Source organism: Manis pentadactyla, chromosome 4, assembly GCF_030020395.1.
Source record: "Manis pentadactyla isolate mManPen7 chromosome 4, mManPen7.hap1, whole genome shotgun sequence".
NCBI lineage: Eukaryota > Metazoa > Chordata > Mammalia > Pholidota > Manidae > Manis > Manis pentadactyla.
In genome coordinates, this window is record NC_080022.1 from 89,075,813 (window position 1) to 89,102,721 (window position 26,909).

General features: G+C 35.4%; 1 protein-coding gene across 2 annotated transcripts in view; it reads right to left on the reverse strand.

Annotated features, from left to right (window-relative positions):
• The window catches only part of COL11A1 (collagen type XI alpha 1 chain), a 225,566-nt gene that overhangs the window by 44,823 nt on the left and 153,834 nt on the right, over positions 1 to 26,909 (reverse strand). For both annotated transcript variants that reach the window (XM_036879053.2, XM_036879052.2), the window contains exons 43-51: positions 26,572 to 26,679; positions 25,586 to 25,639; positions 24,553 to 24,606; positions 23,952 to 24,059; positions 11,575 to 11,628; positions 9,843 to 9,896; positions 8,550 to 8,603; positions 2,824 to 2,877; positions 2,110 to 2,217 (exon numbers count right to left, since the gene is read on the reverse strand). In XM_036879053.2, the coding sequence (XP_036734948.2) occupies positions 2,110 to 2,217; positions 2,824 to 2,877; positions 8,550 to 8,603; positions 9,843 to 9,896; positions 11,575 to 11,628; positions 23,952 to 24,059; positions 24,553 to 24,606; positions 25,586 to 25,639; positions 26,572 to 26,679 (648 nt within the window). The remainder of the gene's footprint in view (positions 1 to 2,109; positions 2,218 to 2,823; positions 2,878 to 8,549; positions 8,604 to 9,842; positions 9,897 to 11,574; positions 11,629 to 23,951; positions 24,060 to 24,552; positions 24,607 to 25,585; positions 25,640 to 26,571; positions 26,680 to 26,909) is intronic.

Here is a 26,909-nt window from a genome sequence, read left to right on the forward strand (position 1 = left end):
ATGAGGGAGAACCATGGCCCTGGACAGACTGCCAGTCAGCTACAGTGACTTGGGCAGACACACACCAGAGGTTCACTATCTCCCCAGATATGACCGAAGGTAGAAGTTGGGGAACAGCAATGGTAAAAGATAGCAATTACTCCCAGCCTATGAACAGGAATCCTTTTCACAAATGGATGCTGTGTGGCATTAATGGCTCTTGTACAGACCTGTCCCCACTATCCGCCCTTTTGGGTGGAGGGAAAGGCGTCAGCTACAACATGACCTATCAGTGCTATACTGATGTGAAATCCTCAAGCCCTACCACTCGTTTCTGTTCCCCGGTCAATTCTACGCAGGGAGCCCCCAGGCTCCCCTTCCCACCAGCTCCAGTATGTCTTTCCCCCCCATTCCTGTTAATCTTGTCCAATGATGGTTTTAACTCCTGTTCCAATACCTCCTGTTTTCTGTCTCAGTGCTGGGATGCGCTTAACTTTACCAATGCCTTAATAGCCTGTATTCCTCGTTGGGTCCCAGTCCCAGTAGACGCACCTAATACCATGACACTGTTTCGAGAGAAACGTGACTTCAGTGCTACAGCCGCTATAGTGCTTCTAATCTCCATAACCGCAGTTGCAGCCACCGCAGCTGGCATAGCTTTAGACACCTCTATCAAAACAGCTACAGAACTCAATAACCTTGCGGAATCAGTATCCTCTGCCCTTGACCATCAGTCCACGCTTGATGGCAAGCTGAAAGGAGGAATAATGGTCCTCAATCAGCGAGTAGATCTAGTGGAAGAGCAACTAGATGTGCTCTGGCAGTTAGCCCAATTGAGATGTGAGCGAAAATTTCGTGCTCTCTGCATTACTAGCATACAATATAAAAACTTTAGGCGAGCAGCTAATCTGTCACGAAGCCTGTCCCAGTATCTTTCAGGAAACTGGTCCCAAGACTTTGATGGAGCATTGGAAGAGCTACGGCGAAAAATAATCCACATCAACTCCACCCGGCTAGATATCTCCGTAGCAGAAGGACTCTCTTCCTGGTTCCACAGAGCTCTCTCCCACGTTAAAGAGTGGGCGGGCATGGCTGGGATGAGTGTATTCATGCTTGGAGGTCTCATGCTCCTACTCTGGTTGTTATGCAGGCTCCGTGCCCGACATAGGCAAGATAAAGTAATCCTTGCTCAAGCCTTAATGGCGGTAGATATTGGCGCCTCTCCCCAAGTATGGCTCAACATGCTCAATAAAGAAGCTCAGCTTTAGCTTGAGGTAGCCCTTGCACCCTGAGCCCTTGTGGCATTGCACCAGGCCCAGGTACCTTATCGCTTACCTGCAGCTTTCCCTAAGAAACTCGCGGTGCAAGAGGGTCAAAGAAAAAGTCCAAGACCCTTTGTACCAGGCAGTCCCAACGTCTGCTAGAGGATGTGAGGCAAAGCACTACAAGAGGTTTTGGACCCCTCTGAGAGACACGCCTGACTGCATAGGGGTAGATGCCCAGAGACCCCTCTCCAAAAAGGGGGCATCAAGAAATGTTTGCTGGAGGTCAGGCCTCTATCTCCGCCTCAGCTGACAAGTTCCGTCCTGAGTTTCTATTAAACAAAAAAGGGGGAGATGTTGGCAGCCGCACCCAGAGGGTGGCGCTCAACGTGGGGCAACTGGAATGTCCCATACTTCCCAGTTGCAAAATACCCTACGTCACAAAACCACATGCTAATCACTCCTTAGCATAAGAACCAATCAGATCTACTAAAAATTGCCATGCTAATGAAGCACGTATAGCAGCACCAATCAGCACAGAGCATGAGAGCTATATAAGCTGGCCCCTTCGTTTAGTCTGGGTCCTGCCCGACACATTTGTTTCACAAAGAGCTGAAGATTAAAGCTTTCTGCAGAAGAATCCTGCTGTTGTTGCGTGCTGTTCTTGCCGGCGAGGACGGGGCGTGCGACACCTCTGCTAGAAAAATTTTAAAAACTGAAATCACTTGTGAAGGCCAATGAAAGACGATATGATGAAGTCAGCTTCACCAGCTATGGGTCTGAGTCTCATGATTTTAAAACTTTCTGTAAAATGCTCCAAAGTGACTGTGACAGAGCTGCTGCCTTAAAGGGGACCAGGCTCACTTACCGGGTTGCCCTTAGGGCCGTCATCACCGGGTGGTCCCTTAGCACCAGGAGGTCCAGCAGCACCAGGTGGACCAGCTTCTCCTTTCTCTCCTCTTTCTCCTTTGGGACCCTACACGACATAGAAAAAGAATGATTATCTTACAGCTTAAAACAGAGTTTCCTTGCCTCGGCATTTGGGATCAGGCGGTTCTTTGCCGTAGAGGGCTGTCCTGTGCACTGAGTGGTATTTAACAGCATCCCTGGCCTCTACTCTTTACATACCAGCAGCTTCCATTCCTCCAAGTGTGACAACCAAAAATATCTCCAGACATTGCTGAATGTTTTCTGTCGGTCAAATTTCCTCCTAGTTTAAACCAATCTAAGGTAGAATGATACAGTCCTAATAATATTCATAAATGTCCATTTGATGTAGCAGGGTTTGTTTGTGTTTTCCTTTGTGGGCAGTCCACCAATATAATGTATAAAATAAACAGCTTATAGTTTTAATGCTCTAACTTATGCAGATGTAATTGTTTTTCAACTTTTATGTGAATGAAAATATGCAGATGATACGCAACCTTATTAAACGAAAAGTTTTGCATCTGTGATTATCCTTAATGGGTTGGAAAGAGAAGTAAATAACTGGATCACAGCTGGAAATTAAGTTGCATGTTTAACCTGCTCTAACAGAAATTCCTGGCCCGTTAACATTCTACACTGACAGTAGGACACTTACGCCTGTGCCGGCTTCTCCAGGAGGTCCCGGATTCCCGGCTTCTCCAGGTTCACCCTATAAAGAAGAGATCTGTGAGTATCAGAACACAGAAGTGAGGTTTTACATTTGTAGAACTGCCTTCAGTGATTAACATGACATTTTAAACTTGCCCCTAAATAACTTCATAATTTAAAAGGCAGTGGATAGGAAGGAATTTTCCTATTAATGGCCTCAATACTTTTACTTCTCAGGGGAGGAGACAACTGGATAGGCTGGACACCCAATTCTCACCAATTAGTTAAAGGTCAGAGCATTAACCCAAGTTAACAGCAAACCCCACAAAACTGACATCTGTATGTTTCCTAACAAATTGTGCTTTTGTGCTGCATTAATATTCATATAACTGTTTATTGATTTAAAAATTCCAAAATTTTTTACTAAAGCATTAAATCATTGTATCTTTACTATAACAAATAAGCTAATAATTTGGTAGTATTTTCATAACCCTATAAAATATATATGGAGTAGAGGTCTAAAGAATATAGAAAGACTATAAGACACATAAAGGTATTTAGATACTATTTAAAACTGCTCCTTTTGAAGATATACATATTATACATCCGGTCAGCTTCATGATCTCCCTGTATAGATACAGATGGCTACTTTCTAGCTCAGCAGACCAATACATCTCCTAGACTAGTAGGGTTTTAGTTATGAATGGCTATTACTAATTCTTCAACACTTAGAAATGCATACAAACATATCTATTCAAATAAACACCCAAGTTAAGTAATATAATACAGTCAAATACCATGTTTCTACACAAAAATCAGTGACACTAGAAAATTCCTAAGTGGTAATTGCTCTAAATTGTTTTTAAATGTGAGGTCTGAATTTCCTTTCATTTTTAACTTTTATTTCCAATATTTCTGGCACAAATCTATGCTTATAAATTAAAATGAAATGTATTATATTAAATATAAACACAGTTCCAAAGGGGAGACTATTTTGTGTACATACTCTTCCTCTTTGAGAACATGTACATATTTTAACTTCTTGAATTATCTACATAATGTAAAATGTCAAGTAATTTCTAAGAATTTATGGGTAGTATTATTGTGTGTAAATTACTTCCTCTCTCAAGATGAATAGCAAATATTTCTAGTTATCCTAGATAAACCTTACAAAAATTATTGCATTTACATTATTTACAAAGTGATAAATCATTCAGCTCTCTCACTATGATGGAATGATGTATAATTGATATTTTTATGAGCCATCATTCATATCCTTGAAATAAGGCTTAAGCAGTTTGCCATTCAATTCAACTGCAAAATGGCCATATTAAATATTTTATATATGGAATATATTCAGTATACTGCATGATCTCACTTGTATGTGGAATTTAAAATAGCCAAATTAATATAAGAAGAAAATAGAATAGTGGTCTCCTGTGACTTGGGTGTGGGGAAATGGGGAAATTTTTGTCAAAGAGTTCAAAATTTCATATATACAAAATGAATAAATTCTGGAGATCTAATGTACAGCAATGTGACTATAGCTAACAATACTGTATCACTGTATTGTATGCTTGAAATTTGCTAAGAGGGTAGGTATACCTTAAATGTACTCACCACACATTCAAAAAAAAAGTAGCTATGTAAGGTAATGAATATGAGAGTGGGGATTATTTCACAATGTATACATGTATCAAAACATCAAGTTGTATACCTTAAATATATACAATTTTTATTTGCCAATTACACCTCAATAAAGCTGGGAGAAAAAGAAATAAGGGAACTGTAATGAACATGTACAAAACATGTTCTTACACACCACGTTTACCCATGGTGATATCACAGATGTTGGAAGTAGTGGGAAACACCTACATTTTTTTAGTCACTCTTTTATACAGTTGACCCTTTGAACAATGCAAGGGTTAGGGGTACCCAACTCCCACTTGGTTGAAAATCTTTGTGTAACTTTTGATTCCCCAAAAACCTAACTACTAAAAGCCTACTGTTGTCCAGAAGCTGTGATGATAACATAATCAATTAACATATATTTTGTATGCTCTCTATATTATATATTATATTCTTAAAATAAAATAAGCTAATGAAAATGTTTTTTAAATTGTCATAAATGTCCAAAAATTTTCCAATATATTTTTGAAAAAATCTGCATATAAATGGGATATCACACAGTTCAAATTCATGTTGTTCAAAGGGCAACTGGACTTTGTTGTTCCCCTTTAATCTTTGTCTACTGAATGTTAACCTAGAGTGCATTCTGAAAAGATTATTTCCACTTTTCTTTTTTTTTTTAGTGAGGGAAATGATGGATGGTAGAAAGATAGGTTTAGATCACTGTCAAAATTTAAAGACAACTTTTTGCTAGGCATACCTCGGAGATATTGGGGGTTTGGTCCCAGACCAAAGTGAGTATCACAATAAAGCAAGTCAAATGAATTGTTTGGTTTCCCAGTGCATATAAAAGTTATGTTTACACTATCCTGTAGTCTGTAGTTAAGTGTGCAATATCTGTAGTTAAGTGTGCAATAGCATTACACCTAAAAAAATGTGCATACCTTAATTAAAAATACTTTACTGCTAAAAAATGCTAACCATCCTCTGAACTTTTAGTGAGTAGTAATCACTGATCACAGATCACCATAACAAATATAATAATAATAATGAAAAAGGTTGAAATATTTCAAGAATCACTAAAATGTGACACAGTGACACAAAGTGAGAAAATGCAGTTTGAAAAAATGGCACCGATGGATTTGCTATTGCAGGGTTGCCATAAGTCATCAATTTGTAAAGAAATGCAATGCCAGCAAAGTGCAGCACAATGAGATGAGGCATATCTACAAAATCTCTTCATTTTGAGAACATATTAATATTAATTCATCCAAAATATATATGAAAAATCACCTTTTTGTATATCAGCATGATATAAACAGCAACTACTTAAAATGAAATTAATTTTATCTAAAAATATCACATTTTAAATCTTTTGAAAGGGGATGGGACAAAATTACAGGTAAATAAAGAAAATATTGCAAAAAAACATTATATGGATTAAATCTGTATTTCCAGTATCAGTGAGGCTACACCATATTCATTCTAATGAATAATAATTGATATACAATAATATAAGCTCTGTGAGGAGCATTGGCATATGAATGAGGTGGTAGATTATAAATTTTTTGTTGTTCATCAGGTAACCATTTTACCCAAATCTATAACATACTTGTTGAAGTCAAATCTCCCTTCAGAAGGGACACCAAAGTCATGCCTAAAGTCACAAAATATGCACTAAATCTTAAGGTAATGTCTTGATATAGTTCTTTTTTATAAAAAAATTGAAGTATCATTAACATACAATCTTATATTGGTTTCATGTATACAATACAATGGTACAACAGTTACCCATATTATTAAATCCTCACCCCCTCTAGTGCAGTAGTTACTATCTGTCAACAAAGGAAGATGTTACAGAACCATTGGCTGTATTCTCCAGGCTGTACTACTATCCCAAGACCAACTTATATTATGATTGAGAATTTTTGTGCCCCTTTATCCCCCTCCGACCTACCTACCCCAACCCCTCCCCCATGATAACTATCAGTCACTTTTCAATGTCTATGAGTCTATATATTCTGTTATTCTGAGATAACCATCGAAGTGTAAAATCCATTTATAGCAAATATATATTACATGGAAAATAAGTTAAACATATTTAAGCAAAGGGTAGCATGACTAAAGTTTATTAGCTTTTCTGTTCTTTTTGTTTCACTGAATCAGTGACTAGGAATAAATTTTCCAAAATTGAAATGGGAAAACATGCAGCCAGAATCAAATCTGTCAGAGATCTATAATCTACAGAAAATTTTATTAACCCAGATTCTGAGGAAAATCCTTAAAATTTCAACCATATTTCTATGCTGTCACAAAGAAAAAATTTTTTTCAAATAGGGGAAATTAAACTATTTTTAGTATAATAAATTTAGAATCAGGTGTATTTTCATTGTAAGAAGTTGAATCACCATGTAGAATGACCAAATCTATTCTCTTGAGACTCAGAGTTGGCAAGGTGTTACCAGATAGGCTGGTACAAATGGAGACAGTATAGAAAGGGAGTTTCTCAAAACTCAAAACATCTGGCACCCATGTTTATCTGAGTAATGCAAAAGATAAAATCATAAAATAAGCAACTGAAGCACTTAAAACTGTTCCCACTGCACCCAGAAGCTTTAGGAAAAAGTAAGATAAGCTATTAAATGGCTTTAGAATTTGCTATGTGGGCAAAATTAAAACTAGAGACTAGTTCTCACAACTGTATAGTCAGCATTAGAGCCAAAGGGGATGATGTCGAGGGAAGAAAGAGGAAAGGTGTGAGGCTGTCTTCATCTAACAGTGACACCATCAGACCAGCTGTCGCCTCTGCTATTGTCGCTACGACAGCTGAACTCAACCAAAAATATTCTTTCATTTCCACCACCAACTCTCCTGTACTTTGTCAACACAAAACTTAAATTTAAAAATACAAACAAAGTGTTAGTCAATCAAAAAAACTGGACTGCAGATGCACTAAGAATGTGATAGCTTTAAAATGTTTCTAATTAAGAAACTATTTGAATAGCTAATCATGCTAATTATAATCAAACACTGGAATGTGGGTGGTGAACAGAAAATAAACATTAAATTATATACTCTAATTATTGTACTCTAATGCTATCACATTTCTTTTTCTGTGAGTTAAATATTTTCATTAGAATAAATGAATTGAATACAAGACATGATACATAAAAAGTATTTTGAGGCCAAACAACAGAATCATTTTTACAATTAAGATAAGTGTATAATTATTATATCACTTAATTAAGAACTAGCAAATTTAGGACATTTCTACATTTTTTCCCCACATATTTTATGGTATGAAATTTAATTTTCATCCCTCAAAACTGACAAGTAACTTATTTTTTAAATAAAGCAAACATCAGTGTCAAATTTCTCTGAAAATTCTATTAAGAAATCAGCACAAATGAATACATATGAAATTAGAGAATCATTTTGACATGTTCATGAAAAGGAAGAGCAGATATTTTAAGTGAAATCATGTTTATGAGAAAATGAAGCTATTTTAAGCCCAGATGTTTTGGCACATGCCAACTGTTTTTGAAAAGTGCCAAAGACAGGTCATAGTATTATTAATGAAAATGTAAATGCAAAGATGACAAAATTAATGATTAATTCTTCTGTAATTTGAAGGGTTGCTTTTCCCCTTTTAAGTCAGTAACCTCAACGAATCTCTCCTATTTTCAGTAATGAGTGTTACTAGAGACACTGAGTCTAGTCAGACATACATGGGCTGGAGGGGATTCTGACTCAATCACTTTCTAATGACAAAACCTTGATGAAATTACTAAAAATTCTCTAAGCATCATCTTTGTCTACTTAAAAATGTAGATAATAATAATATCATTATCATGGGGTAGTTATGTTGATTAAAGGAAATAATCCATATACACCACTCAGTACCATACCTGGCAACAAAAGTACAGTATCTCAAACTCATTCTACCTTTAATTATTTAATTACTAGAGTGGATGAGCTCTGGTTCCTATAACTGTGTTAAATATTTGGGAAGACAGTACTATTAGAAGTACATAAAATGTTAGCCAATATTTTCAAAGTCTTCAATTTTTGCTGTTTCAAACTGTATATCACTATGCTTCTTACCTTTTCTCCAACACCACCAACTGAACCAATGGATCCAGAGGGTCCTTGTGGTCCCTGCAGTAAAGGAAAAGGGAAACAGCTGTCTTTATTTTTATAATGAAATAGTAAATTCACAAATAAATATCTACTTGTTCTCAAAGAGAGAAATATATATGCAACAATATTCTAAGCCATTTGAAGGATGGGACAAAATGATGCCATTTATTGAGCTGTCAAGTGTACTAGGTAGCACATAACTGAATTATGTTAAATTGATTTTCAAATTCACCAGAGTTTTGAAAAGAAGACAGGAGACTTTCCAACTCTAGTCATGGTAGTTGATACTTGGAACATAATTTCAGTCTCTGCCCATTGAATATGTTAGACTTCGTGGATACTTTTGAAGATTTTTGTAGTAGATCAAAATATGACTCTCGTAATGTATTATGTAATCCATGCAAAAAAAAAATACACCATCTCATAGCCTTTAAATTACTTAAGGGGAATTAAAGCCTAGAAGCTCTTTTAGTACACCTGCTCCTAATCTATTTTACCCAGTTTTGCTTTGTCAGAATTAAAAGCAGGCATTAAAGGCAATATAAATGTCTTCAATAAAGATATAAGGAGCAAAAAAGACAAGAATAAATGACTTGTTTATTATGAAAGGGTGAAGTCAGGAGGAGAGATAACAAAAGCCTAATGTTAATGACAACAATAAAATAAATATGGCATTGTATTTCAAAATCCTAAAATATTGGAACAATGAACCAGTAATTAAGCTTGAGGGAGATCATCTTTAAACAATTGAGAGGAAACATTTTACATGGTAAGAAGTATACATATATTATCATGCACATATTACTCTAACACATTTAGATAAAAGTCACTGATGATAGATGCATACATAAAGAATGTTTGGAATACAGACCGAGGCTAGTACAATCAAAGCCAATTATGAACCATCTCCTCAAACAATTGTGAGATGAAGGTTAAGTCTGAAATAACTCAGTAACATTGAACATTGCATGCAAAGAAAATTCTTAGCATCTTGAATTGAACAACATGCTCATTTACAATAGAATTAATTTTTCTCAGTCACTAATAAATGTACATTGAATGTGAACTTTGTACCTATTTTACATTTGTGATGACTAATTCCCTGTAAAGCCTATTTCTTTTCCTGTAATCTTTGAGGTCATGCCCACTTAAACATTTAACAATGGAACATCTCCATTCTATCGTAGATACCACATGCCACAAAATAATACTGACACCTAAATAATATCAAAATAACATATATTTCACAGTTCTTACATCAGCTCCATTGGGACCTTGAGGGCCTCTAGGGCCTGGAGGACCAGGTGGACCCTGTAAGAGATAAATATTAAGGTTTATGAGGCAGAACCTGAATATATTTCTGATATTTCATTTTGTGATTAAGAAAACTAAAAAATTTCAGCCTGTCGAGTCATGAAAATTAATATTCAGAAATCATTTGTCAAAATGCTTGCAATGCAAGTATTGGCTACATATGGTAAAACCTTATATCTACATTTATAAATAAAATGTATGCTTTTATAATATTATGTTGTTTGAATTTAGCTACTAGTGAAGCATTATCAGGATTTTAAGTCATTCTTGATGGATACAATACCATGTTAGCAAATGACTCTTTACACACAGCAATGGGGAAATTAGGACTGAAGAAAAAATAATTTGATTAAAAATTAGAAAAGTCTATTGCTACTATATGGGGCAATGTTGTAATACAATAGAATATGTGATGCTAGAATATGCTCTAATGCTAGAGCATAAAAGGAACATAAATTAGAACAATAAATGGTGCTAGAGTAGAATTAGAATTCATTAATTCTATAAAAGTATTTTTATTTGTGTATTTTTATTTTTTGTGTCCACTCTCATGTTATACATGCCGGAATTGAAATAACAGTAACTATTTGGTTGTCTCCCCAAAACAGGTTTTGTTTCCAGGTTATGCATTAAAACTACCTTGGGAACTTGTGATAAAATACTGATGGTCAGAAACCCTTATCTCAAGGTGGGGATTAAATTAGCCCATAGTGAATACCAGGGAAATAGTATTTTTTTGAAGGTCACAGTTTATTCTAATGTCATGGTTGAAAAGCTTCTCTACTATTAGCTATTAACCAAAGTTCTGGGATAATGTATTAATGATTCGGGAACCAGAGCAATGGTATCTAGAATAAACCTTGTTATGTACCTGATGTTGGAGTTTAATCAGCTATTTGAACCAGCAATGTTTATTAGGTTCTCTGTTTTTAAGTTATTGTGATGATAAGAATTATTTCTTATTTGAAGAAAATAAAATCTAACATGCGAGTGAAAATCAAAATAGGTATTCTGAAAGAAGTAAAAATTGGGGTAATGTTTGTTGAAAGAAATGAGCAATTAGAAATGTATTCATTACATTTCATTATAGACTTCAATTATCTTGGCTAATTGGTTCCTTATTCAAGGTAGTACTTAATAAATAAATATAAATATTTCAAATTTTCATTTGAACTGTTAGAGCAGAAAGCCAGAATCAATAAATACAAATGATTATGTTACAGCATTTTAATTAAGATAATTCCTTATTAAATTAATAATTTGTTTCAAAGTACAATTAATTTTTAAAACTGTGTTAACATGTCCTAATTATCCAAATCCTGGGTGACTACTGTCTATTCTTTATCTGCTTGGAGCTAAACACTAATAAATAACTGAAGTGTGGTACTTCATATACATCTCAATAATACATACACATAGAAATTAAAAAAATATAACGTATCAGCCAATGAACATTATTCATGTATATAATATTATTTCAAAGTGAGAAAGAGAAGAAATAGATATTCAAAATGAGACTTCAATGGCCACAGATTGGGTGGGAAAAGGAGAGGCATCTATCTGAAAAGTCTATCTGAATAGTTTTCAGGACTAATTTTTTATATTAATAAACTTTAAGAAAGATGTTAGTAATGTGGAAATTCACAATATCCATCAAATAGTAAAAAGAACCTACCATGGGACCAACATCCCCATTTTCACCTTTTTCACCAGGTGGGCCTGGCAGACCCTAAGAAAGTATAATAGAAAACAATAAAAGTCACTTATGTATTTAAAAAGAAACTACTGGTCAATCTCTAATATAAAACCAAAAATTAAATACAAAGTTGAATAAACATATATAAATTCAGATTCAGAAACTATCACCGTCAAAATACTTACAATGCAAGTATTGACTACATATGATAAAAATCTTCCATCTACAATTACAAATAAAATTTATGCTTTGTATAATATTATTTTAGAAAACCGTACCCAGTGAGGTTTTTATAATTAGGTACTAGTTTGACAAAACTCTTTGAAAAATAAATATTCCAATATATTTCCAGGTTTATCAATATCTTGTGAATTTTTGACCTGTTAATTCCACTTCTGAGTCCTAAAAATCCACAAGCCATGAAATCTGATATATTATATTACTATATTCCCTAAAATCCACTTCCTTTATATCCAATTGCACTGTAATTGCTTTAAAGGAGATTTTGTGGTGCAGAATAAACTCACAGAGCAAGTTAAACTCAAACTGCAACTGGCTTTGTCTTTATGGGAAAATTGTTTTACTTCCTTTGATCTTCCTAACTAGTTCCCCCATGCAGAATTGTTTGTATTTCTTCTTTCACATCACAACAATATTACGTACATATTGAACTGTATTCCTAGCACAGTTATGTTACTTGTTTATGGACTTATGATCATGATTTACTTTGGGGCAATAGTCCTTTAGGTGACATTTTTTTACCTCTAGCAACTATCAGAGGGCCCAGCAAAAACTAGGATTCAATAAATGAATTAATGATGAATGAATGGATTCTAAGAAAACAGGTCAATAAGCAGAGTTACCTGAAATAAAATGTTTCTTGTAACACAAGCTATGATGTTTAAAATTATTTTATTCCAAAAGCTTCATCATATAAAATATAGCTAAATAAATTTGGTTATATAAATGAATGGAATATTATAAGATAATTAATATGGCACTAATACTCTAAATATGAATAGTGTATAAATAATAAAACACAAATATAAATGAATATGCATAATATGAATTTAAATGTTAAATAAGTATTTAAAATAGGTATGGTTATTGGAGAGAAATAGCAAAAGTCAAAATAGTTTTTAATATGGTAGAATTATGTAATGTTTTAACTTTTTAATGTTTTACTGTTATCAGTATTTATATATCTTATACACTAACTTTTATTTTTAATGTTTGTATATTAAAAGCTCTGAATTTCCACTGGTACTATAGTAAAATTATTGACTTAACATTACACACAGTGGCTACACTGCAATGGCTGAAAATTATTTGACCATGACCCACAATAATAAATACATTTCACTTATTACCCCTAAACATACATATGCAAAAAAGCTGAAACATGCATTACTAAAAGTAATGCCCTCAAGTGTATAAATGATGATAATCTTCAATATTTTTATTCTATTTTACTTTATCCTGTTATATTTATTTTTCAGTGCTGATAAAAAAACCATTTAATTGGTTTTTATAACCTACTAATTTCACATGACTTTCAGTTTGGAGAGAAGGTGCTTTATCGAGTGTATCAGTAATTTTTTTTTAATGTGGCATATATTCATTTTTATAAGGAAATCTTAATTACTGATTTATAATGGGCCACATATACCAGAATTTCATATTCCTTTTTTTTCTGAAATGTCAGACACCTAGGAAAATAGCCAGGTATATGCACTTCCCAAATGGTTACCTCACCTGATGGTAGCGGCAAGAATTACTAAAGAAGTTGCTGGTAGAAAGACCCAGGTAGTGCTTCAGATTTTAGTTCACCTAAAAATCACCTGGGAGAGATTGCTAACATTTAGATTCCAGGATCCCTGATTTTAGAGATTCTAAATCATTGATGGAGCACATAAACTTAAATTCCTAAACATGCTAGAAGATTTAAAAATAGATGAAATAAGTATTTCATTTTAAATCTGTTTTCTTAAGTAGTATGCATTGTAGCAAAAACATAATTAAATTCTTATAAAACACCATACAAATTAACAATAACATTCATTTTGTCCAGGTTTCCACTTCTTTCATGTAGAGGGTGCATCTAATTTGGGATCCCTAAGTTGAATGGTATGGAAATATTAGTTCACAGTTTCCTTTATTTCTATAACAAGCCCAGCTCTGCATGACCATCTTTTCTTTATGCATGTTATTCCTAATATTAATTCAATAGGGCCCTCCCAGTAGAAAAAAATTGGAATATTTATTTCTTTTTGATGAAATTTGAGTTAAGACAGAATGTTCTTATTATTAAAATTAATAGAGACATAATAAGTCAAATCTCTTGTTGCAGGGAACTAAACGTGATAAATGGCACTCCAGTATTAATCAGTTCTCATAGGTCCCAACTTTCTCCTAGGGAGTAATTTATGCATGGAGAGATTCTGCTTTAAAGTCTGTCAAATTAAAATCATTTGCCACTTAAGCGTTGAAATGAAGAAACGGATTTAGGAAAGAATTCTCATTCTATATGTCTCTTTTATATGCAGACACATAGTAAACTTCAAATAGAAAAATCAAGTCATTTAACCAGAATATTATATTATTATTATTTATGTCTATTATAATTGTTAACATCTATTCTGCCATAAAGACTAAATTAAAGGATGCAGATGCAATTGTGAACATGTTAATTACATTAGCATCTTTTCAGATTTCTGATTTAAAGAGGTAGCTGTGGGAAAATATAATCAATTTTTTTAGTGAACTGATTTCTTGAGTTACTCTCATCAAAGAGCAACCTTCTTACATTGTGGAAATGAAGATAATTTTTTATTTAATATTTTGTAAGTATAAGCTACAAGGCATCATCCTCTTTAATCATGAGAACTAAATTCCTAAATTACCACTTTACAGAATTCACAGTAATCAGTTCAATGAAAAAGCAGTAAGTGAATGGTAACATGTCCACTGGCGATCTAATTTTAAATACCTTGCTGCTGTTTTCAATATGTGTGCCGTTCGTGCATGTTGATATGTAGTACACATAATTGCATATTTATTGTCTAATAAGCATTAAACAGTTAAACACAAATATGAAAATGAAGTTTTTGCATTTTCCAAGATTAAAAAGAATTATGTTTGTATTAAAAGCAAAAAATCAGAGAGGTGGAGCCAAGATGGCAGCGTGAGCAGAGCAGTGGAAATCTCCTCCCAAAACCACATATACCTATGAACATATAACAAAGACAACTGTTCCTAGAATAAAGATCAGAGGACACAGGACAACATTCAGACCATATCCACACCTGCGAGAACCCAGTGCCTTGTAAAGGGGGTAAGATACAAGCCCCTGCCCGGCGGGACCTGAGCGCCCCTCCCCCCAGCTCACGGAGGGAGAAGAGTAGCAGAGTGAGAGGGAGAGGGAGGTCAGGACTGCTGAACACCCAGCCCCAGCCACCCTGACCAGAGCACAGATACAGTGTGTGCCCGGGGCCCTGGACACTAGAGAAACAGGGCAGCAAGAATGGTGAGCGGGTACTGCGCGGGAGGACATAAGAAAAGCGAGCGGTCAATTCTTTTTCTTTTTTTTTCCTGTTTTGTTTAGGCGAGCACTTTTTGGAAGTCTTAAAGGGATAGGGACCCCAATACTAGGGAAACAGGGCAGCAAGACCGGTGAGCAGATGCCTGAGGCTGGCGCTGGAGAATAAAGAAAAACGAGTAGCCATTTTTTTTTTTTTTTTCCTAATTAAAAAAATTTTTTTTTTTTTTTGGTGATTGTTGTTTTGTTTTGGCGGGTGCTTTATGGAAGTCTTAAAGGGGCAGGGTGGGACACTTAATCCAGAGGTAGGGAACTCGGGGATCTCTGGGCACCCTAATCCCTGGGCTGCAGGGAGCATGGAGGCCCCTCACGGAGATAAATAGCCTCCAGGCCGCTCCCCCTCCAACGCCACTCCACCACTTTGGAAAAGAGGCCTGAACCAGGCCATGCCCACAGCAACAGCAGAGATAAACTGAATAGCAGCTGGGCAGGAAGCAGAAGCCCTGTCTGCGCGCAGCTACCCAGTAAAAGCCACTAGAGGTCGCTGTTCTCCCAGGTGAGGAAGGCCACAAACCAACAAGAAGGGAAGTTCTTCCAGCCGTCACTTGTCCAAGGTTTGCAAAATATTCCTATCACCATGAAAAGGCAAAACTACAGGCAGACAAAGATCACAGAGACAACACCAGAGAAGAAGACAGACCTAACCAGTCTTCCTGACAAAGAATTCAAAATAAAAATCATAAACATGCTGACAGAGATGCAGAGAAATACGCAAGAGATATGGGATGAAGTCTGGAGGGAGATCACAGATGCCAGAAAGGAGATTACAGAAATGAAACAAACTCTGGAAGGGTTTATAAGCAGAAAGGATAGGATGCAAGAGGCCATTGATGGAATTGAAACCAGAGAACAGGAATGCATAGAACCTGACATAGAGAGAGATAAAAGGATCTACAGGAATGAAACAATATTAAGAGAACTGTGTGACCAATCCAAAAGGAACAATGTCCGTATTATAGGGGTACCAGAAGAAGAAGAGAGAGGAAAAGGGATGGAAAGTATCTTGGAAGAAATAATTGCTGAAAACTTCCCCAAAATGGGGGAGGAAATAATTGAACAGATCATGAAAATACACAGAACCCCCAAGAGAAAGGATCCAAGGAGGACAACACCAAGACACATAATAATTAAAATGACAAAGATCAAGGACAAGGAAAGAGTTTTAAAGGCAGCTAGAGAGAAAAAGGTCACCTATAAAGGAAAACCCATCAGGCTAACATCAGACTTCTCGACAGAAACCCTACAGGCCAGAAGAGAATGGCATGATATATTTAATGCAATGAAACAGAAGGGCCTTGAACCAAGGATACTGTATCCAGAACGACTATCATTTAAATATGATGGTGGGATTAAACAATTCCCAGACAAACAAAAGCTGAGGGAATTTGCTTTCCACAAACCACCACTACAGAACATCTTACAGGGACTGCTCTAGATGTGAGCACTCCTGGAAAGAGCACAGAAAAAAACACCCAACATATGAAAAATGGAGAAGGAGGAATAAGAAGGGAGAGAAGAAAAGAATCTCCAGACAGTGTATATAACAGCTCAATAAGCGAGCTAAGTTAGGCAGTAAGATACTAAAGAGGCTAACCTTGAGCCTTTGGTAACCACGAATTTAAAGCCTGAAATGGCAAAAAGTACATATCTTTCAATGGTCACCCTAAATGTTAATGGACTGAATGCACCAAACAAAACACACAGAGTAATAGAATGGATAAAAAATCAAGACCCATCTATATGCTGCTTACAAGAAACTCACCTCAAACCCAAAGACATGTACAGACTAAAAGTCAAGGGATGGAAAAACATATTTCACGCAAACAACAGCGAGAAGAAAGCAGGGGTTGCAGTACTAATATCAGACAAAATAGACTTCAAAACAAAGAAAGTAACAAGAGATAAAGAAGGACATTACATAATGATAAAGGGCTCAGTCCAACAAGAGGATATAACCATTATAAATATATATGCACCCAACACACGAGCCCCAGCATATGTGAAACAAATACTAACAGAACTAAAGGGGGAAATAGAATGCAATGCATTCATTCTAGGAGACTTCAACACACCAGTCACCCCAAAGGATAGATACACCAGGCAGAAAATAAGTAAGGACACGGAAGCACTGAACAACACAGTAGAGCAGATTGACCTAATAGACATCTACAGAACTCTACATCCAAAAGCAGCAGGATACACATTCTTCTCAAGTGCACATGGAACATTCTCCAGAATAGACCACATACTAGCCCACAAAAAGAGCCTCAGCAAAATCCAAAATATTGAAATTCTTCCAACCAACTTTTCAGACCACAAAGGTATAAAACTAGAAATAAATTCTACAAAGAAAGCAAAAAGGCTCACAAACACATGGAGGCTTAATAACATGCTCCTAAATAATCAATGGATCAATGAACAAATTAAAATAGAGATCAAGGAATATTTAGAAACAAATGACAACAATAACACAAAGCCCCAACTTCTGTGGGACTCAGTGAAAGCAGTCTTAAGAGGAAAGTATATAGCGATCCAGGCACACTTCAAGAAGCAAGAACAATCCCAAATGAATAGTCTAACATCACAATTATCGAAATAGGAAAAAGAAGAACAAATGAGGTCTAAAGTCAGCAGAAGGAGGGACATAATAAAAATCAGAGAAGAAATAAACAAAATTGAGAAGAATAAAACAATAGCAAAAATCAAAGAAACCAAGAGCGGGTTCTTTGAGAAAATAAAAAAAATAGATAAGCCTCTAGCCAAACTTATTAAGAGAAAAAGAGAATCAACACAAATCAACAGAATCACTAATTAGAATGGAAAAATCACGACAGACCACACAGAAATACAAAGAATTATTAAAGACTACTATGAAAATCTATATGCCAACAAGCTGGAAAACCTAGAAGAAATGGACAACTTCCTAGAAAAATACAACCTTCCAAGAATGACCAAGGAAGAAACACAAAAGTTAAAGAAACCAATTACGAGCAAAGAAATTGAAACGGTAATCAAAACACTACACAAGAACAAAACACCCGGGCCGGACGGATTTACCTCAGAATTTTATCAGACACACAGAGAAGACATAATACCCATTCTCCTTAAGGTTTTCCAAAAAATAGAAGAGGAGGGAATACTCCCAAACTCATTCCATGAAGCCAAAATCACCCTAATACAAAAACCGGGCAAAGACCCCACCAAAAAAGAAAATTACAGACCAATATTCCTGATGAACGTAGATGCAAAAATATTTAATAAAATATTAGCAAACTGAATACAAAAGTATATCAAAAGGATCTTACACCATGACCAAGTGGGATTCATCCCAGGGATGCAAGGATGGTACAACATTCGAAAAACCATCACCATCATCCACCACATCAACAAAAAGAAAGATAAAAACCACATGATCATCTCCATAGATGCTGAAAAAGCATTTGACAAAATTCAGCATCCATTCATGATAAAAACTCTCAGCAAAATGAGAATAAAGGGCAAGTACGTCAACATAATAAATGCCGTCTATGATAAACCCACAGCCAACATTATATTGAACAGCGAGAAGCTGAAAGCTTTTCCTCTGAGATCGGGAACTAGACATGGATGCCCACTCTCCCCACTGCTATTTAACATAGTACTGGATGTCCTAGCCACGGCAATCAGACAAAACATAGAAATACAAGGAATACAGATTAGTAAAGAATAAGTTAAACTGTCACTATTTGCACATGACATGATATTGTACATAAAAACCCTAAAGACTCCACCCCAAAACAACTAGAACTGATATCGGAATACAGCAAAGTTGCAGGATACAAAATTAACTTACAGAAATCTGTAGCTTTATTATATACTAATAATGAACCAATAGAAAGAGAAATCAGAAAAACTATTCCATTCACAATTGCATCAAAAAGAATAAAATACCTAGGAATAAATCTAACCAAAGAAGTGAATGACCTATACTCTGAAAACTACAAGTCACTCTTAAGAGAAATTAATGGGGTCACCAACAAATGGAAACTCATCCCATGCTCGTGGCTAGGAAGAATTAATATCGTCAAAATGGCCATCCTGCCAAAAGCAATACACAGATTTAATGCAATCCTTATCAAATTACCAGCAACATTCTTCAATGAACTGGAACAAATATTTCAAAAATTCATATGGAAACACTAAAGACCCCAAATAGCCAAAGCAATCCTGAGAAAGAAGAATAAAGTAGGGGGGATCTCACTCCCCAATTTCAAGCTCTACTATAAAGCCATAGTAATCAAGACAATTTGGTACTGGCACAAGAAGAGAGCCACAGAACAGTGGAACAGACTAGAGACTCCAGACATTAACCCAAACATATATGGTCAATTAATATTTGATAAAGGAGCCATGGACATACAATGGCGAAATGACAGTCTCTTCAACAGGTGGTGCTGGCAAAACTAGTCAGCTACATGTAGGAGAATGAAAGTGGACCATTGTCTAACCCCATATACAAAAGTAAATTCAAAATGGATCAAAGACCTGAATGTAAGCCATGAAACCATTAAACTCGTGGAAAAAAACATAGGCAAAAACCTCTTAGACATAAACATGAGCGACCTCTTCTTGAACATATCTCCCCGGGCAAGGAAAACAACAGCAAAAATGAGTAAGTGGGACTATATTAAGCTGAAAAGCTTCTGTACAGCAAAAGACACCATCAATAGAACAAAAAGGAACCCTACAGTATGGGAGAATATATTTGAAAATGACACATCCGATAAAGGCTTGACGTCCAGAATATATAAAGAGCTCACACGCCTCAACAAACAAAAAACAAATAACCCAATTAAAAAATGGGCAGAGGAACTGAACAGACAGTTCTCCAAAAGAGAAATACAGATGGCCAACAGACACATGAAAAGTTGCTCTGCATCGCTAATTATCAGAGAAATGCAAATTAAAACTACAGTGAGGTATCACATCACACCAGTAAGGATGGCTGCCATCCAAAAGACAAACAACAACAAATGTTGGCGAGGCTGTGGAGAAAGGGGAACCCTCCTACACTGCTGGTGGGAATGTAAACTAGTTCAACCATTGTGGAAAGCAGTATGGAGGTTCATCAAAATGCTCAAAACAGACTTATCATTTGACCCAGGAATTGCACTCCTAGGAATTTGCCCTAAGGACGCAGCAATCAAGTTTGAGAAAGACCAGTGCACCCCTATGTTTATCGCAGCACTATTTACAATAACCAAGAATTGGAAACAACCTAAATGTCCATTGGTAGATGAATGGATAAAGAAGATGTGGTACATATACACAATGGTATACTACTCAGCCATAAGAAGAGGGCAAATCCTACCATTTGCAGCTGCATGGATGGAGCTGGAGGGTATTATGCTCAGTGAAATAAGCCAAGCGGAGAAAGAGAAATACCAAATGATTTCACTCATCTGTGGAGTATAAGAACAAAGGAAAAACTGAAGGAACAAAACAGCAGCGGAATCACAGTACCCAAGAATGGACTAACAGGTACCAAAGGGAAAGGGACTGGGGAGGATGGGTGGGTAGGGAGGGATAAAGGAGGGGAGGAAGACAGGGGGTATTAAGATCAGCATGCATGGGGGTGTGGGAGAAAGGGGAGGGCTGTACAACACAGAGAAGGCAAGTAGTGATTCTACAACATTTAGCTATGCTGATGGACAGTGACTGCAAAGGGGTTTATAGTGGGGACCTAGTATAGGGGAGAGCCTAGTAAACATAATATTCTTCATGTAAGTGTATATTAAATATAACAAAAAAAAAAAAAAGAAAGAAAGAAAAGGGGGATTACTCCATGCATGATAGGATAAAACTAAATGTAAATCAACGATTAATGCATGCTTTAAATGTCCTTAACTTTGATCACTTAAATGGTGTCAGATGATTGGCTATGGAGGTACACTTTTCTGATAATATTCTTTTCTCTTAAAAAAGAAAAAAAAATAAAGCAGTTCCTGTGTGTTGACCTCCAATGAGTTCTACACAATGGTATAAAGGGCAGATCAAAGTGTGGGCAAAGGGTATGTTTGTATTTATACAGAGGATCAAAGCCTAATTTGGCTACCCAGAAAATGAACTAAGATACAATATGAAGAAAAACTTCCAACATCAGCACTCTCTGGAAGACTCATACCAGAAGACGATCATCAAAAAACCTCAACAAAGATCCAGGTGATGCTGCAGCTGTAGCTGCATTCATCCCACTGGTTCCTGGACTTTCCATGGGAATGAAGAAGGAGATATCTAAGCTGGCCTGTGCATACAGTAAAACAACAAATTTGACTGGATCTATACTGTCGGAACTCAACCAAGAAAAAGGAGAAGTGCAAATTGCAGCACTCCAAAATCTTGCGACTATAGACTATCTACTGTTAAAAGAACATATGGGATGTGAACAATTCCCAGGAAAGGGCTGTTTTGATTTGTCTGATTTCTCTCAGACTGTTCAAGTACAGTTGGACAATATCCATCATATCATAGACAAATTTTCACAAATGCTTAGGGTGCCTAACTGGTTTTCTTGGCCTCACTGGAGATGGCTGGTAATTATAGATCTGCTTTCGTTATGTAACTGTATTCCTGTTATGTTAATGTGTTTGTGCAATTTAATTAGTAGTTTAAAACCTATACATGCTTAAATTACTCTACAAGAAGATATGTCAAAGAAATAATCAATCTCCCCACGTTTTCTTCTGTCTGCTACCTCTATAGCTTTTCTTCTTCCTTCCTAATTACAACCCTTAAATAGAATTCGTGCCTCGTATCGAATTTACCGAGTATCATAATTCCTCCAAGTGCTAAAGATACCTCAAGACAAATGCTGGGCATAGAAGCCACAGGGCATAAATCTGCATAGAAGTAAAAAGCTAACCTTTTCAAACAATATGGCTTCTCTCTCACTTACCAACTTTACATCTCCCTGTATGGCCCCGGAAGATGACTGGTTAGCCAGAGACGGGTAAGATTCCTCAAGGGAGGAACAACCTAAGACAGGTACAGTAGCAGGGGGGCCATCAGGTGAGAAATTGGGGATCAACAAGGTGAGGCTTAGTACCTCTCCCCCCCGTTTTGAGAGAAATCTTCTGCATCCGTGGATGTTCTGTTGCCCTTGTCTAGCTTGGATTAACACATAGTCTACAGGCACACACCTGATCATCTACATTTGCTCTCTTACAACACTAAACTAAGTTTTCTACCTTTATCTTACATCTACCTACCATTTCAGCATTTTATTAAAAATAATAATAATAATAATAATAAAGGGAGAAATGTGGGATCCACATATAAATCAAGTATAAAAATCAAACGAATATTCATATTTGACCTGATTGTTTATGGTTCATAATGCGTGATCAAAACCGAAAGTTTCTGTGATGACTGCCCTTGCACTGTTCACCATGTAAGAACTTATTCACTATGTAAGAAGTTGTTCACCATGTAAGAACTTGTTCATTACACTTTAGAAGATTGGAGACTGTTGAGAATTAGGCTTGGGGTTGATTAATGATTGTGCATTGAGTCCCCTATACAGAATTTTATTGTTGTTAACAACCATTTGATCAATAAATATAAGATATGCCCTCTCAAAAAAGAAATAAATAAAAAAATAAAAGCAAAAAATTATTAATATCATGTTCACTGGTAGAAATCCACTGAGTACTATGACAACAATGGTTATGATAATATAATTAATTATATTGTTTACAATGTTAATTTTATCATTATGCATAATAAGCTCTTTAGTATTAAAAACTAATATTCTGAGTCTCTACTTATGGAAAAAAGATAAAAATTAAATATATATAAATTCAACTTTTTACTTTTCTATAATTTCATAAATTTTTAAGTATGATGAACAAGATGATTTAGTTTAACCATTTCTAAAATTGATAATGTGGCATTGCTAAAATCATATGGTACCCAAATATCACTTAGAAAAAATTTTATAATTCCTTAGAAGATCACTAGGTAGATATCGAATAATCAACTGGAAGAAGAAAGCCAGGTATTTCTAAGGTTTGCATGAAGCAGTGAACATCACATGGAAGGGTGGAAAAACAGTAGAATAGAATATGTATACTGTACAAAGTTTTGCCTAGGAGTCCAGTTATAGAACATACATGAATTAAAAATTTCTTAGCCTACAATGTTTTACAATTTAGTATTTCTTATGTGAATGTGGTTCATAAAACATGTTTAAATTTTAAATAACAAGTTATTTTAAATGATCAATTTACTGTTGATTTGTTTACCTATTGTTTAACATTGGCTGTTGGCAATTTCTGTTGATAGTTGTGACTGGTAGTTTAATCTTTGTCAGAATGCTTTTAATTTTTGCTAGTTATCTCAAGTACTAATTTTCCTGCTAAGAGACCTGTGCAAGAACCCTTTTAACATCTTTCTTTTAACTATCAGACTTAAATAAGGTTGTAGTTTATTTTTTTATATCAAGTGAGAATGAAGACAGGAGGTGTAAACCCTAATGCAGGCCTATATACATACCATAAACAGGAATCAGGGCTAATACAGCTTCAGACAAATTAATCACAACTAGTAAAAAGCAGTTGAAATTCAGATACACACTGAAGTAAAACAGTCTACATTGTTAAACTCTGGAGCTAAGTTACTACATAGAAGAAAGGAAAGCTACTTTGTTTTGTAGCCACCAGAAAACCAGCTTGAGAAGTGGGCGGAAATGTCAGAGGATGCGATGCAGAGAGCATCTTACCTGAAGACCTATGGGCCCGGGAGGTCCTGGGAAACCTCTTGCACCTTCATCACCTTTTTGTCCAAACATCCCCTGTTGACCTCTGGGACCTGGTTCACCATCACCTCCCTAGAGAAGAGCAGAAAAAATGATCACAAACTGGAAAAATCATGATTCTGATACAACTCATCATAAAAATATGGCCATTTCTAATTTAATCAAATTGGTCTAATTACAAGTAACCAAGTAAAAAAAAGTACATTAAATTTCCATTTCCTGCTGTAAATATAGGACTGTTTGTTTTCCTTACATTCTTTGTTTCTGGTGTATGACTGATGTTTATTTTCTCATGCATACCAAGCAAAATAAAAGCTGTCTATTAAGGGAAATTACTACAAATTAACAACTTCTCAACTGGTTATTATCTATTTTCAAATGAAGTCACAATGCTTTTTCTATATAAAGACCAGATTGGTTAGCTTTATTAGATAATGTAAATTTACTTCTATGTTAAGCATATAAACAAACATAACTCCACGAAGTTGACCAGTTATGTGACAATTTGTAAAATTAGTCGGGGAACTGTAAAGATTAGATTTGCTCAAAAAAGAGGAAGACTTACAGCAATTCCAGGGGCACCAAGTGGACCTTGAAGACCTGGGGGACCAGGAGGACCCTGCAGTGAGATAAAAATCAGTAATTTTGAAAGTGAAGCCAGTAAAGCCTCAGCTATGTGGTGCAGAACATTGGTTGATCAAATCTATTCGGCATCTCTACATGTCTTGGGGGAAAAAAAGGAAACACTGCATTTAGTGTAGTCAACCATTATTTATTTTACTCCTTGAGACTCAGACTTGCATATTTGCAATCAATTTTAAATTGGCAATTAGTGAAAGCACATTTATTTGTAAGGGTCGTGGATATTTAAAAGTGGATTTTTATGCTAATATCGATCATGTTGAAGTTTCACATTTGAAACTTTTCAGAATACCAGATTTCCTTACTGAGGTATGTGAGTTGGAAAGAGCACATGAGAAATTCATCTATATACTCTCTTCTAAATGAATATTAGGATGTGAGGGGATTCTATATAAACACAATGTAGTAAAATACTAAAATTTAGAGTTTTCTTCATATGTAAGCACATACAAACTCAGCATTATATATTAACTATTCTAGAATTCCTTATTTTGAGCACAAGGTTTCAATAGCTTTGTGAGTCTTATGTGCATAAATATTTCTTCTTAACTTTCTTGAAAGTGTGGCCCATGGACCACTGGAGAACCTGAGACTTTTTCAGGTTTCCACTAAGTCAAAATTCTTTTCATAACAACATTAAGACATTATTTGCCTTCAAATCATACGGAAGTTTGAACTAATGATGCAAAAGTGATGAAGGGTAAAGTTGTTGGTGACTGAGTCTTATTCTGAGGCTTTTAAGGTTGGAATTATGGCATTTCTTAACACATAAAATTGAAAGGAGATTTTATTAGAATTGACTAAGTCCCACACTGAATAGTTACTGCGGAGGTAATATAGCATGGATGTTATAATCTTCAGAAACATAAGTAAGTAGTACTATGGAAAGATATCCACAGTCAATAGCAAAAGGAATTAAATGAATAATGACCCCCAGGGAGAAGCAGGAAACTCACGTTTTCTCCTTTGTCACCCTTGCTGCCTTTTTGGCCTGGTTCACCAATTTCACCCTGTATTTGAAAGGTTTGAGTTAGAGTTTATTTTTATTATGCTGTACTTGCCATTCCATTGTCATCTCATTATTAAATTTTACATTAATGGAATTAAGTGCTTGTTTTTAATATCACTGTTTAAACTGCAAAATCCTGGGTTCCCTCTGTTTCAGTACTTTCTAGAATTGACTGATATTGCTTAGTATTGACTAATATATAGACAAAGGTCAGCTGAACTTTGAAGAATATTGCAACCAGATTTTAAATTCACAAAATCAATTTTGTCTGAAATATCACCACTATAAAATGATAATGGAAGTACTTTCATTTATACAGAAATATAATTACACATTAATCAAAACTAATTTTTTCTCCTAGCTTTCCAAATGCTAAAATGTTGCAAATAATCTGAATACTGGTTCATAAATTTTGTTACAACTTTTTACAGTAAGATAAGAAAAAAATTTAAATTCATATACTTAACAACACAGCTATACATTCAGAATCAGGAGCCTAGAATCTTTACTTATATGTTAGTAAAAACTAGAGAAGTTCAGGATTATCAAATATTTATGCAAGCTCACTCTTGAGTTGTATTCTGCAATAACCATAACACAATGGCTAAGAGTATATGAGTAATTAAATTAATTTCAAATTTATTCCAGAAACACATGTTTAAAAATAAATAAGCAATTTTTGCATCTGCTGTTTTTTTCTCACTACTATTGTACCAATGCACCTTTTCTTATGTACATAGCACATACTATTTCATGGAAAGAAACTATTTCTCAACCTTTAAAAAAAAGCTTTTGAGCACATGGAGTGGAGAATGTGTGAAACTTTGTAAAAATTATCTTTAGATTTGGCCTCTAATCTTAGACTAAATTGAGGATTCTTGAGAAAATATTAATTTTGCACAGGATGGACTAACATGAATAAAGAACACCAACCTTGTCTCCATCTTCCCCAGGGGAGCCAGCAGGCCCAGCCGGTCCTGGGAGGCCCACAGGGCCTTGTACTCCATCTCGCCCTGCAGGGCCTTGGGGACCTTTTTCTCCCTGTATTGAAAATCCAGATCATTACTTTCCTGTAAGAAACCTAGAAATTAGCTATTTATTACAATTTTTAAGTGCAGCTACAACATCTTATTCTGATTTCCATAGTAGATAAGGAAATTGTTTTAGTATTCTCAAGGAAAAAAAAAATTTTTTAAGTAACAAATGATGACACAAAAAGACCCCTACATTCTTCATGACTAAAAATACTATCCTTGTTAACAATTCATGAA